This window comes from Ambystoma mexicanum, chromosome 12, assembly GCF_040938575.1.
Source record: "Ambystoma mexicanum isolate Mex_15411 chromosome 12, UKY_AmexF1_1, whole genome shotgun sequence".
NCBI classification, from domain to species: Eukaryota; Metazoa; Chordata; class Amphibia; order Caudata; family Ambystomatidae; genus Ambystoma; species Ambystoma mexicanum.
In genome coordinates this window covers 428,877,435-428,892,565 of record NC_090936.1, presented here as the reverse complement: position 1 = coordinate 428,892,565, position 15,131 = coordinate 428,877,435, and the positions used below count along the sequence as shown (strand labels likewise).

The following is a 15,131-nucleotide window of genomic DNA, read 5'->3' as shown; positions in this document are numbered from 1 at the left end:
ATGTATGTAAATAGGTAACCCCTTATGTGTCTGTATATTGTCTACTACCAATTATGTAAACACTAAGAATAAGTACACTGTAAACTACGCCGTGGTACTTCCGGGTTTGGAGGTAAAATAAATGCAATAAATAAAAATAAATAGCTGTTTCCCTTCTGCTCTCGTTACCAGGTCTTTATCTCGCTGGAAACCCCCTGCTTGGTGGCAGTTCTCCACCGGGCTCACTTTCCTTCTGCTGTGTGTGATAGTCTGTACAGTTTGGGCTCCTTTTATTCCTTATATTGCGGGTTTGGTAGGCGCATTCCTCCTCTGCAGGCACCTGGTTGTCTTTTGACTGTTAGTACCCTTGTTGGAGGTTTTGCCTCCAGACAATCTCTGCAATGAGGCCCACGTCACTTGTTGGGGCCAGCTGCTCTGTTTCCTCTCCCCGCGGGCTGTTGCTGATCAATTGATGGCTCTCTGTAGTTTAGCTGTGTGCGGGGTGAGAGGAGCTGATCCCTCTGAAGGCCCCCTGGCCTTGTGGGGGCCTGGCACCCTCGACTTCTTTCCACTGCACTCCCCCGGCGGCCTCATAGTCCATTGTGTCCCTGGGAGGCGCCTTTCTTCGCTTCTGGTTCTCGGAGGTGGGGCTAAGTTGTAGGGCTCTTGTTCACCTCTGTCATCCTCCTCTGCGCTCTGCTTAGTCCCTGGCTTCTCCCCCTCCACCGCTTACCGCCAAGATATCTCCTGTGCTGGGGAGAGCCGTTGAAGCCATGATTCTCCCTCTGCCCTTCACACGGACTGGAGTGGCGACTGCCTTCTCTGTGGTTCCTCCACTCCTTCCTGTCTCGCTGCTGGTCCGCCAGGTATGTCTGTTCCACAGGGACCCCTTTCTGCTTCCCTTCACATCCCCGCTCACTGGATCTGGTCTGTCAGAGAGCTGCCCGTATTTTCAGCGCCTCCTACGTTGATCTTGCTGTGAGATGGTTAAAAATCAAGTCTCTTCCTTTTCATCCCTCAGATCAGCTGCTGAGGTTCCGGAGAGCATTGATTACGTTGCTCTCCTTACAGCGGCCATCCTGGACTCCTATATTCCCTCATTTGCGATATCTTATTAATCCAGAAATGCCTGCACAAGATCTTTATCACGTGTGACTATTCAATTAATTCACTGGCTGACAAGTCTGCTCTTTTTAGCATCTCATCTCCCCATTTCTTAAGGTCAGCAATGACGGGCGATGTTGTTCTAATCAGTACATCAGTCAAATCCTCATAAAGGCATCCCTTCAGCGGGACCAGCAGCTTTCTATAAAGCGAGACCTAGCTCAAACCTGAGTGCAGCTATCAGGACACAATCAGGTTCAAATGCAAGTACTGCACAGGACGAGATACCCAGTCCTCCACAGTAAAGGACTAAAGGGGTTAAAAAGAAACCGTTTTAGCTCTTTTAAAGTGAGTGGGATAAGTGATGGGTCATAAAGCTGATGGAAGATTATTCCTTGAATTTGATGCCCAAGCGTAATTACTGCGACCACCAAATTTACCTGTTTAAAATGGGGCTGAAAAAGCAGATTATCAGATCAAAGGGATCTCCTACATAGCTTGGGTTTCAAAACGATCAACTAAATATTTAGTGGATATTCGCGCCAGAAAGCGATTTCCACGTCAAACAAGCTACTTTGTGTGTAATCTTGTGTGTCACAGTTAACCACTGCAAGGAGTGTCTGGCCACCGTGACATGGTCTTTCTGAGCAAGCCAACAAATAACCTGGACCGCATCATTCTGAATTATTTTTTCAGGTTGGATTTAGAGGATGTGGCCGGAAGACTGTTAAATCTAACCTGGAATTAATGAGCACAGTAGCCAGAAGGTCTCTGCTCTCTTTGGCCAGATGGGGCTGAATTTCTCACTAGCGCGAGGTGTAGGCACAGAACAAGTGAAGTTGATTATCCCGTTTATTAAAGGATAGCTGTGAATCAAAATAGACATAGTTATTAAATGAGGCGCAACAGTAATCAGACAATCCGCAATGAGAAACTGGGTGTACCGAGTATTCAATTTACTCAGTCTTTGCCCTGATCCAACAATTAACAACTCAATCTTACTATCATTGTGTGCTAGCAAATTATTCGCCATCCTAGATTGAATCGGGGAAAAGATCTCGTTAAGAGCCATAGAATCCTGATCGTGGTTACTATTTAATTCAGGCAAAATGTGGGCATTGTCTGCATTTTGTATAAATGACACCGCTGCTATCCAAAAGATCAAAGATGGTTCCGATATATATGTTTAAATAGGTTGGGGATAAGCATGAATCCTGAGGGATTCTGCATTTTAGTTCAACAGGATAAGCTTGGAATTCACCCATAGCAACTCTCACTGTCTGGGGTCCGTAAAACAACTCGATCCAAGACACTGTGCTCTCAAAGCAACAGGCCACCAATCTTTTCACCAAGAGAGTATGGTCGACCAAATCAAATGCTGCAGAGAAATCGAACATTAAAAGTGCAGGGTGACCTTTGTCTATATTATCAAACCTATTGGATTTAAGGTCAAGCAAAGTGGTTTACGTCCCATGTTAGTCTCTAAAGCCGGACTAACGGACCATCAAAATATTGTTTGTCTCAATAAATTTTTGCAGCTGCAAGAAAGCAATTCTATCTTGAATTCCTATTAAAAAGGGACATGTGTAATGGGCCTCAAATTGCTTTCCATTGACAGGTCTAAGTTATCCTTCTCGAGGACGGGTGTAATCCAGTGTTAGGAGAGATTTCTCTTTACAGCACCTTTCCCTCTATTTTTATGGACCCCCTTTTATTATTGAATCTGACATGACATTTTTGCAGTGTAATGAAGCCTTCAGCTTCACTACACTGGCGTTTGCTAATTTATGGGGAAACTCACATTTCCTTTAGGCCTTAATTACTTTGTTGCCACTTTTGGCAACCTTTGATCATTGTACAATACATCTTAAAATGCAGTACAATGGGGTACACTTTTTGTTTTGCCCTACACTAACAGAGAATGTTTGGCTACTCCAGGTGTGCCTAAGTGACAAGCTGGTGGCAGCAGTTACGTTTTTTGTGTGTATTTTGTTTAAGCCTTACCGCGTTTACAGCCCTACTGAGGCTAGTGTCCAAACATGGCCATGCCATAAGGTTTTTAGTTTGTCCCATGGCTATCTTTTCTCTAACCCTTCTTCCTGACCTATGAGGACAGGAAGAACCTTCTATAGACTGCACTGCCCGGGGCTGAGGCTTTTCGCGGACTACTGTAGGGCCATGTATGTTTGCCACAAGAAAGTGGGTTGGGACTGTCTGGTTCCAATCCACAAAATGATTTCACTGTGTTTGAATGGTATGCATAATTGGACCACTGCTGAGAGGGGCGGTGGGTGGAGGGGGACGGTGTGTGTGTGTGTGTCAGATCTTTGACTAGTGGGAGTTTCATCTCTTACCTGGCTTTTGGATAGAAGGGACCCCTGCACCCCTGTTCCAGAGAGATCCTGAAGGGGCCAAGTATCCTGTCCAGCTGCAAGACGTGTAAGGAGACAGGGAAACCCGTTGGAAGAAGGTATGGTGACCAACTACTGCTACTGTCCTGGAAGAGCCCCGTCTTGTAGCTGATCTTCAGTAGTCATGCAAAGGAGCTTCGACTCTTGGAGTGGAGGGAACATCCATTCTCGACATCAGCTCAGAGTCCTGCGAAGAAGAGCCCTCGTTAGTGCCCCTGAATTACCCAGTGGCTACCCAGCTCATAGTTAGTTTGGCTTTGCCTTTGCCTGCTCATGCAAGTACTGCGAAAGTGGGGGACACTTTTATTAACTAGAATAACTTGCCCTCTATCGCATGGAACTTAATTGGATCCCAGAAGCCTTCCTTTAACTTTTTCCTGACTCACAAAACTGTGTGGACCTCTGGCGAACTTTTGGGCCTCATACATCGTAGGGATGGACTTTTAAAGTTAGTGTTGTATCTCTGTGGACCTGAATATAGCTATATGAGCTGAGAGAGACCTCTTTTTTGGATAGGGGCTTGTGGGATGTGGTCAAAGACAGATAGAAAAGGGGGAGGTTCCCAAAACAAGCTACCTAATGGTGTCACACTGCTGGGCTGGTTGATATGAACTGAAATGGGGCAAAATTGAATCACAATCTTGTGTCAAGCAAATATCACAAGATATGCACCAAGCTAGTATTGCAATAGAACAATTTGATTTGATTTTTCTAATACATATAAAAAAATTGGAGCATGATAGGTCCAAAATGTTAAAAAACATAGAACAAAACAAAGAGAAATCACAATCTTATAAGGCAAAAGTCATGTGCAAACAATCACATAGATCTGTTGGCTTAATTCAAGTTATACATCAAACCTATTGTATTTTCAAAGGTGATGTTAGTAGTGACAAGAGTGACTTCATCATATAGACATAGAATGGTAATACTTCTATCTAAACCCCAGTTGGGACAGTATGTAAAACATAAACCCGTGTGGGGGGTGTGTCGACAAGATGATTCTGTTTCCAGCCTTAAAAGAATACAGTCTTCAGAGATATAACAAGTGACTGATGTCCATTAGATGAATATAGGACCAGATAAGGCTTTCGTCAGGACACGAAAAAACGACAGCTGAGGCCCAGGTGTCGTATTCTTCTTAGTGAGTATAGGATGTCTAGGGATGTATCTCTAAGGACAAACAAAAATATATGTTAAAAACTAGCTGTTATGAGTGGCAAAAGTAACACATGCCATAACAGTTCATGTGAAAAAACAGCCATTGTATTTCATATATAGTGTGCAACCTGGGTATATTCATGGTTAATCAGGTATATATCTCTGTTATTTAAATCGCCATTGTTGTTGGGCTGTTGGAAGCGTATTGTTTATCTACTTGCTTTTGCGTGTGGAGACACATAGTTAGTGATTCCATCAGACAAAGAATGGAGATTAATATAATTACCCCATTCTGTGCAATACAAAAATAATGTGGTTCCTTACGGTTGAACTTCACCGGAATGTTCTTTTTAAATCACACAATCTGTGTCAATATTTCGTAGGCGTCTCGAGGACCGAAAGTGTCGATGGTAGCCATTCCTGGCTGTATAAAAGACACAAGAAGTGCAGACAACCGCACATTAGTGCGTGATCAGAAGTATGTATGTATCCCTGGAGATCCTGTCATTGGATTCCTGTTTAGGTGTGAGGATGGCCTGTTTGTTTTTGTTTTTTTGCAGAGTTCTTATACTGGAGTAAAGACTCTGCACACAGTTTTTTTCTCCAAGCCCTTTCGGAGGCTCTTTTAACTTTTGTAAATTCATTGACCTCATTGTTAAACCAGGTGGTGTTTATGGTTTCACATTCAAAAATTTCAGATTGTGGGGGCAGCAGTGTCAATTGCTCCATGGACCACTATTTGAAATTGAGCTACTAAATCATTAGAATTGTAAAAGGTGCATAGCCTAGAACGACCTGGGTCAAACAGCGGAGCAATAGCCTCTGGCGAAAGCTTTTTCAGGTTCCGAGAAGTTTTATTTTTCTGGAGTGGGAATCCATATGAGGTACAGCTGCTGGGAGCAACATGTCACCGGACATTGGCAGGTGAATCAGACCAAGGACAAGGGTCTAGCTGCATCGAATTAATGCTGATGTTCTAAGATAAGACTCAGTCTGATATATTACCATAACTGTGCCTGGCGACCTTAAGAGTGGTGGTGGAAGCCCATTGCTTCTTGCCCATTCCAAAGAGATGCTGCGTCTAAGTCAGCATCATTATTGGCCCACATTTTGAAGTCCCCAAAAATCAAGATATCTGATCTAGGTTTCGTGTGTCAGTAAGAAGAGTCAGCAGTTGTTCTTCGAATTCAGGGGTTTTATGTGGAAGCCTATCAGCAGTACGAATACAGACAGTGGTATAATAGTCTATAATGAATTTTACTAGTAAGAACTCCGTTATCAAGAATCATAGCCTTCGCTATGTGCATTTGAAAAGAGTCCTTATATATGAAAGCCCCCTCCATCCCAACCTCGGGCAGAAGTCTGATGGACCCTAAGCATGCTATAGCCAACAGGAGTGGCAAGGGCGGTTGCGTGAGAGGCAGTATCATGGAGCCAGATTTTAGTGAGGGCTAAAATCATTGTCTGCCTGCGCTAACAAATCTGCTAATTCAGTCGCATGTTGGCTAATGACTGCATATTTGACAGAGAAATGTTCAAATAACGACTGCTTCTGTTAATCTCATTGCTCCTTCCCTCATAAAATACACTGTCCGCCTGCAGTGACTCTTGGGCGGCCTGCCATCTAGAGATAGGAGGACAAGTCGTGAGTCGGCATGGTCATTAACAAGGGGGCTTGCTGGTCAATTACAACCGAAATATTTTCCGTAATAAGAGAAGTTTGCGAGGAAGGGACATCCTCTAACGGAAATTCCTCTATATCCTCTGCCCTCACTACGGAATTCACAGAAGGCGGTGCAGCCTTAATTGACCAAACTGGGTCAGTGAAACCGTCATGGTGTAAATGAGGCGAGCCAAGGTCCACATTAGACTGTAGCATATAAGAATCTGGGGGGGTATTGCTGTAAGTGCGCTTGGGTAATGTGATAAAACTATGTGAGAAACAGAGATAGGGGGAAGTGCAATATCAGTATCAGGAAACTGTTGTGGGTCTTTCTTGCTGCATGATGGCTGCAAAGGGACAAGACGAGCCTTCTCGCTCTTCGGGATGACTGTATTAAAGCCAAGAGATTGTGGAAGAGAAGTACTAGCAGGTTTAGGGCAGGTGCAGAAATCCATAGCAAGATGGCATGCAAAGGATTTTAGTATGGCAATTCCAACCCCTTTGCAGAAGAGAAGAGGAAGAGAGGAGAGAACTCAGGGGAGCAGTCACCCGCATGAAGTTGTACAAACGGTTAGAAAATCCATCAGGTTTATAAATCGCAACGGCTATGCGGGTGGATCTGGCTGACTGGCTTCAAAGCCATCCCTGAAATAAAAGGGAATAAGGGCAAGTGAAGAGGAAATCAAAACCAAAAGATTAACAAACCGTAGCTATGTTGCGTCGACAGACATGTAGGAGCAGCAGGGACATCCACAGGTGTAGACGTGCCCCAGGCGCAAGCCGCCTCATGCGCCGGCGCTCACGCACCTGGTTATGCGATTAAGTACCCAAGGAAAGATGGCCAGTGTAGTCCCAACTGTCAATCCTGTGTTACAGTCCGTAAAACAAATTAAAATCAGATCCTACAAGTTCCAAGTTTATGTAGATTCTAGCTAGACACGGTGGCACCATTCTAATTTCTATACAAGTAGCACTGAAATAACTAATATAGAATAAAATTCCTAAAATGGAGCAGCAAAGCGTCTGAATGCAATAAATCCAACCTTCAAAATTCTTAACCTTCCTCTCACCCTCTACTCTAACGTTTGCGTTCTCCCTACATTTTCCTCTCCACACCTCTTCTCATCCACCTCCTTCCTGATTATTCCCTTATTGCTGCTTCACCACATGCTATCTCCCACCACACGTCTCCAATTTCTGGTCCCACGCCTTGATCTGCTACTCTCTCCCGTCCATAATTTGATGGGATTACCCCCACGTCTTCTAATCGGATGAAGGCCTCTAGCTGTGCACATGGATTAAGTGAGCACTGTAATGAGTGCTCACCCTCGAAACAACAAACATCCCAGCAGTCTAGTTGGTGAGTGCAACTCTGTGTGGCTTCATGAGTGGAGTGTTTTTCAGTGCAGTCCGAATTCTAGGATCAACACTTCACGGTACATGCAACTGCTGTGCTGCTGTCTGATATCCTTGTTGCCTGCAGCAGACATTGGCAGGTTTGCTTTTCTCGCACTGACACCTTCAAATTGACAGTCATGGTTCTTGTGTGCGTGCATGACTGGTATCTGATACACACTGTCTTCTCTGATGAAACTATCCCTTTAGTGCCAGGACCCGAGTTCTACGTGCACCTGTGGTAATGGGTGAGTGGCACATCAGGTGTTCAGTAGTAGGAAGCAATGTTCCCTCTAATTATTTTTATCTAAGTGTGGAGATGGTTGGCTTTCATGCACACATTCATTTCCATGAGCGCAACTAACGAGGTGAACGACTTTGTGAGCATGCCCAGTTAGTGAGTTATCTGCAAAAAAGAGTTTTGAAGGGAATTTCCCCTTTACAACCACTGCAATTCTTTACAAATCTGTGTAAAATGTGCATCTAAAAGCACTTTTTCCAAAGATGTAGGCTAACAAAAAAAATGGATGTGATTATAAAGAGGGCTCAACAACCAGACTTCAAGATCTGCCACACTACCTAGCAAATGTATTCCTGCACAGAGGAAAATGAGTATGCACAAAAAAGCATTGAATCCTTTGTATAATAGTTTTAGTTGTGGCTAATCATTCGTCGAAACTGCCCAGAGACAATGCAGAAAGTGTTTTATGCTTCTGGAAAAAACATTCATCTGTATTGCAAAAAACATATATCACCTATAGCTGATGTGGTTGGCTAATATGCATAGGATACAATATTTACTGATGGTAAAAGGGCAGGAAATCTGTCATTTGAATTAAGTAATTAAAAGCCAGGAGAACATGCTTCTCATAATTTGTGTAAGGATGATAATTGCAACAGAATAACTTCACCACAGAATATAATGATCAGAGTACCTGTGCCTCTGTTTTCCATCGTCCTGGGAACAGAGCTGTGATACTTACTCAAAACCAGTCTTGCAGCTAAGAGACATACACACAACCAGGAAAATGTGCCGAACAGAAATGGGAAATAATGAACATAGAGAAGCCTTCCCCTTTATTCTACCCACAAATCTCCATTTATATTTACAAATCAGTGGCATAGGTACGAACTCTAATAATATTGCTGCCTGATCTCAAGAGGAATTTTAAGGGGTGCGAACATCTTTTAATAAGGATAAAGTATCCTTTTTACTTACAGTCAATATCAAATATTTGGGAGGGTTGTTTGGTTATTGTGTTTAGACATTTCTCTGTTAGATCTTCTGTTCATGGAGCCACTTTTTCATATTTGTTTTAACCTCTTGAGGATGTATTCTCTATTTAGGTTTTTAAGGACATACTTGCTAGTATGGGAGGGAAAATAGGGTTTGGGTCTACTTAATCGAAATATTGGACCTTTTCACATATGACAGAATTTGTCTTTGCTCTTTATTTGGCTGTAAATACAGGGGGAGAAACCCCTCACAACCCCCCTATTCCCTTACCCCACCCCATATATATATGTATAATCAAATTTGACCGAATTTCAACCAAAAAATCACAAATTCAGTCAAAAGTAAAAGGTCAAATGTTTTTCGACCAACTATGCTAGTACAGTAAATGGAGTAGTAGACAAGAATATCAAGACTACGTACTATAATTTAGCTTCATTAAGAGAAAAAAATATCAGGCAACTGCTGTGGATTGTGCCTTATTGATTATTTTTTTATAATGCATTTTATTGGGTTTAAACAACAATCACAATCAACGGAAAACAAAAACAAGGTCAAAACATACGCATTAAAAGAAAGAATCAGTGAGCGAAAGCATGGTAAAAGTCAGTTGGTTTCCACTTGCCGCCCAAGCCATTTACTATTTAACCTTGTACCTTAGGGCACCATGAAATTACTAGGATTCCCGCTCTTCCCATTTGCCCCATATCTTAGAGGCTTTGGCAGGGCAGCCTCTTGCTTTATAAACTCTGTGCTCTAACATTGCAAGTGTGTCCATATCGTCTGCCCATTGTTCCATTGTTGGGGCCTCTGCGGCACCACATTTTTGTGCAATGTTCCGCTTCATTAGTCCTGCAGCTGTGGATAGGAGCAATCCCTCCCATTTATTAGCAGTATTCTCGTCACGAGTACCCAACAACACTTTCGGATCTAGTGTTATATTGCGGCCTACTACCCTGGATAGTTCATTGCAGCATTCCCCCCAGAAAATCTGGATGCACGAACGCTCCCAGAGGATGTGTATGAATGTTCCAACCTCTCCCCCACATCGGAGGCAATTCGGGTTTGGGGCTCGTTTCCAACTGTGTAACATAATTCTTCGGTTGTATATTCTGTGTAGGATTTTTAGTTGGACGAGGCGGAGTCTGGAAGAGATAGCAATCTCCCTGGGGTGCATTAGGATCTGGGTCCAGTCCTCTCGGGTCTATGGCTCCCACGTCTTCCTCCCATTTGGATTTAAGACGAGGGCGTTCCGGAGTGGCAAAGGAGGACATGGCATTATATAATATAGAAGTGAATTTTGTAGTGATATATGTTGTTAGTATATTGCGCTCTATGGGTGTGTACTCGGGAATAGTGGGGTTTGACTGGACGTGTGTCCGTAGGGCGTGAATCAGTTGTGTAATGATGTCGTTCGGTTGTTGGGAGCCAGAATTTCTACTGCAGTGCTTCAAAGGAGGCGATTTCCCCATCGACCAGGACTTCCCCGATTGTTGCGATTCCGGCCTCCTCCCATTTGGGCCATGGACTGAGTTTCCCCAATTCGGCCAGGTTTCTATTGTGCCACAGGGGTTGTACAGTGGTGATCTTGTCTTTCCATCCCACAAAGGCGTGGGCCCGTCTCCAAACTCTTGTGCCTTATTAATTATTGAGAAGGTGGGAATCGTCTGCGTGCGCTGCAAAACTCTTCTGAGCGGCACTCAGAAGGAAGCTGGGCAAGCGCACATGCGCACAACAGCTTAGAGGGAACATTGGTAGAAAGCAGATACTTGCCATTTCTTTGAAAGACACCAGGCCGTAGATATGCCAGAGGGAGTGAGAAGTCCTCTTTGATGCCCTCAAGAATCTTCTCCCTTAACTCGGAGCTCCCCTGTTGCGCAGCCTATGGGCTGAGGATTTTTAGGGTCATTTATGCAAAATGGTTGTTAATTACTGCAGGTGTGGTAAGCTATAGAATAACAAAACTTGAAATTCTGTGAAATAATGTTTAAGGTGAAGTGTCTTGTAGCATAACCCATAAGATTCAGTTAGTTATATACGTCATATCTGCTCCATAAGGTTGTCTGTAAAGATAATCTGATTTTGGAGACTTGGAGCAATCAGTAAATTCATGAAGGGACTGGTCACTGGTAAAGGCAGGCTCCTGCTCCATGCTTATGATGCAGGCAATGAAAGGAGGGCTGAGTTCACCTGATATTTTTTCTTTGACTGCTTCTGTTGTAGATGGTGCCCACAGAACTAGTGGAGAAGGAGTTCTGGCGGTTAGTAAGCAGCATTGAGGAGGATGTCATTGTGGAATATGGTGCCGATATCTCATCCAGGGACTTTGGAAGTGGCTTTCCTGTCATGGATGGCCGAAGAAAGCTGATGCCAGATGAGGAGGTATGAAGCACTTTCTTTGCTTGCTTGTCTGTTTTTATCTCAAATTCTACACTTCACCATCTCATTCTCTGAATCAGGAATACACTATCCTACTATTTGCATATTTTCAGCTGCTAAATTGACAATCGCAGTAAAAGGTAAGTAAAAGAATCAGTCAACACTAGCATATGTGCTTTTGCTTTTCATGAGCAATCCTATGCTTTGTTCATTCCACATTGACAGCGCAGGCATACATAATTTCACACTTCATCCCTTTTCCTCATTCCTTTTCTTACATATGCAGATTGATTTTGTGTAACCCCTCCTATGCCCTTTCCCCCACATCCCCTCTCCTGTAACTCCTCTACTGTCTTTTTCTGTTCTCTCACACAGCAGCAATCGGGTAAGTGGGGAGGGTGTGAAAAACCAAAATGCAGGATTGGTGGGTTGAAGATGTCAGGTGGGGGGGAGGAGGGGCAGGCCAGGGTGTTGGCTTGGAATGTGGGCTTACACAAGCAGTGTCAGCCTGTGTTCTAATCTTCCTGATTGGCTTGTTCCCCCACCAAGGGTGCTAATAGTCTTTTGTTAACAAACCACAGTTGTAACTTTTCAATAGCATTACTAGTAACAAATCACTTAGTAAAACCATCTGTTCCAAACTTTTATAAATGTTAACTTTTGTCCAGTCTATCTTAATGAGTCCAACTTTCTCATGCGAGTCTCTGTGTTCAGCTGGGTCACTGGTCCACCAGTGGCCAGGCGTGGAGCAGGGTAAAAGATTTGGTATGGCAGAGTCCAGCAGGAGTCACTTTCAGTATTGCAGGTAAGTAAAGCTAGTTTTATAAAGGCAACGGAATCGGGTTGTACCCTTGTAGATTTGCCCCAAGAACCAGTGTCCTAAGGCAGGATTAGCGTACAAAGGGTGGTCCACCCCAATGTAAATCCATGGGACACCATGGAGTTAAAGCTATCTGCAGCCCCCCAGGGTCACAGGATCAAGCAAACGGCCCACAGGCAAGTTGTACCAGGGGTAGGACAGTACCTTTTTTAGCTTAAGAAGTAGTGGCTGCAGGATGGTTCCAGCAGAGAGGCGACAGTAGGTCCAGTCACTGGTGTCTGTCTTGGTGACAGAAGAAAGGGACTTCAGTGGATCTGGCAGACAAGCGCCTAGCAAAAGTTTCTCATGGTTCTGGCATGTTGGTGCCTGGTTTAGGCTCTGCTGAAGGACAGTTGTCGCAACGATTGACTCTTCTCGGTTTCTCTGTCATAGTCTCGGGTGAGGGGGACTTTTGGAAGCTGGATCAAGTCACCGTAGGCTTAGACGGATGCCCACAAAGTTTCAGACGAAACTGCGCTTCAGACGACGACGCACAGCGATGCAGCCGAGGTCCCAGGGTATTGGCGAATTGAAGGCCATACAGGTCACAGCTCTTCAAAGAAATGGCGCAAAATGCAGTTCATCCTGGGACTGGTTCTGCCCACCATTCCGTGGGAGGAAGGCCCAGTCTTTGGATCTTCCCTGTCGCTTAGAAGTTGAGGTCGGGACAGCAGCAGTTACTCGGCAGGCTCTGGCAGTCGCTTGAAGTTGCTGGTGTTTTCCTCCTTTGGATTCTTTTGTTCCAGTGGTTGACTCTGGCTTTTCAGCTCCAGGACCGCCTGGATTTATGCAGAAAACCTGGCTGAGTCCAGCCATCGTAGCCCATGCACAATTCGTACTTGGAGGATTGGCTGTCCAATGGGGACAGCCAGCCTCCCAGTCTAAACTGGATTCTCTCAGGCACACTACAGGACAAAGGACAGAGGAGTTTTAATTGACCTCCCCTACTTTCTGGCCTGCCAGTCACTCAAATGGTCCTAGCAGGATTTCCAAGGGAAGCCCTGCAAAGACAAAGGGACAAGAGGACCCTCTAGGACCCTCTCTCACCCAACATGGTAGAAGAGGACATAAGAAAGGACAGGCCATCTTGTTTAGGGCTTTTAAAAGTGCAGCCATTATTTTGGGCTAATGGTGTCACTTTTGTCCACTACTGCAGCTGTGAAGAAAGTTCACAAAATGTTGTGTAAAAGGTACACTTCCACCAGCCTGAACAGATGAACCTGTCCCAGTACCGAAAACGTTACTGAAGAAAAGGGATGCATTGGATCCCCTCAGCACTCCACATAAGGTCGGGTGTGCTGATCTCGCAAAATAAAACACGGTTAGGATAAAAAGTATCTGTCATGATGCCCGCTCCCGGGGTGCCGGTTCAAGCCCTGCGTCCCCGAGAGCGGACATCCAGTCCCCAAGGAAGGACCCAGCAACCCCATATAGGGGCCCTTTGCACAGTATCCTGGCGCCATAGGCGCCAGGCTCATTATGGGAGTGCTTGGGTGCACTTACCTGATGCAGACCATGCTGCAGGATCCTAGCCTCCTTGAGGCCTGAAAGGAACTACTTTACCTGTGGGACTAATTTACCATCCGGGCGTGGTCCGGGAAGGATACATACCTGATTGGAGGAAGGATACATACCTGGAACTTCTTCCAAGGCTATTTAACCCCACCCGAACAGCCACACGTGCTTCGCGTTGTTCTGCATCTAGCAGCTGGACGCTCACCGTGTCTGTTCCTGCATCCTGACTTCTGCCACGCCTGCCAGCATCCTGGATCACCTGCAAAGGAAGAGAAGAAGAGAACAGAAGAAGGAAAAGTCCTTACCTGCTAAAACCGCATCCCGGACATCTCGCCGACAATCCTGAAAAGGAAGACTTTTATTTAAAAGCTCATCGCGTCGATCGCTGCAGCGCCGCATTCCACTCAACTTTACAGGGCGCCCCCATGTTCAGCAGCGATCATCCGGATTCGCAGTCACGCCCCAGCGTCTAGGGAGAAAAAGACCAGAACAAAAGGTGAGAGAGAGAAGGGAATAAGGAAAGCTAAATCTCCATGTTAAGACTTACCTGTTGATTCATTCCCTCTCCATTTCGGGTCCGCGCCGCATCCTGGCATTTCCAGACCCCGGCCCCTAAGGGAAAAAAAAAGACATCAGCGTTAATGAGCGAATGAAAAGAAATTACCAAAAAAAAGCTCATTAAAGACTTACCTGATTTCTACAAGGATTTCACCTCTCATCTCGGGTCGGTGCCTGTTCCCCGGCATTCCGTACCCCGGCCCCTATGGGGAAAAAGACACTAGCATTAGTACATTAATGCATGGACACAAGGGGAACCTCTTATCAAAAAACTTACCTGGAAGCCAAGCAAGTTTGGTTCTAACCAATCCGAAAATCCAGTGAAGTAACTGGATACCAACACGCCCCTGCATCAGAAGCAGGATGGAGAGCTCGTCCTTCCAGACCCTAAGGTGAGACGCTACGAGGAATCACAGAAGGGTTTCGAGGAGGGTGAGAGGGGAAAGTGGGAGGCCGATTGCATTACCCCGCAGACAGTTAATCCCCTATTTTCGCCTACAGAAGGATACTTCTGCGAGCCAGACAAGCCAGATTTGGGGGCCCGGTCCAGTCCGTCTTCCGAACCCTGCGCATCACCTTAGAAGAGGTCACAGCTGCGCGAACCAGGCCAGCGCCTCCGTGGGAGTCAGGTGAGCGTTACAGTATCCCCCTCCCTTGGTAACTTTAAGAGGTTGCCAAGTAAAGTAAAAACAATCGCATGGAAGCTCTAGGAGCCTCCCGCAACACTGCACAGAAAGTGCTGTGTGCTGCTTTAGCAAATTGTAGATGCCTTTTAAAATTGGAGGAAAGTACATCTCGACAAAGAAATGCCAAAAAGAGGTAAAAAGGGGTTCCTATGATCAGAGTGAAAGAATGGGCGGGTGTGGAAAGTTT

At 45.0% G+C, this 15,131-nt stretch overlaps 1 protein-coding gene across 8 annotated transcripts in view; it reads left to right on the top strand.

Moving 5' to 3' along the window:
• KDM5A (lysine demethylase 5A) overlaps positions 1 to 15,131 on the top strand; it is a 1,841,472-nt gene that overhangs the window by 556,435 nt on the left and 1,269,906 nt on the right. For all 8 annotated transcript variants that reach the window (XR_011281783.1, XM_069628595.1, XM_069628593.1 and 5 more), the window contains one exon: positions 11,171 to 11,329. Coding sequence is in view for 7 of the 8 variants with exons in the window: in XM_069628595.1 (XP_069484696.1) it covers positions 11,171 to 11,329 (159 nt within the window). In the remaining variant the exon portion in view is untranslated. The remainder of the gene's footprint in view (positions 1 to 11,170; positions 11,330 to 15,131) is intronic.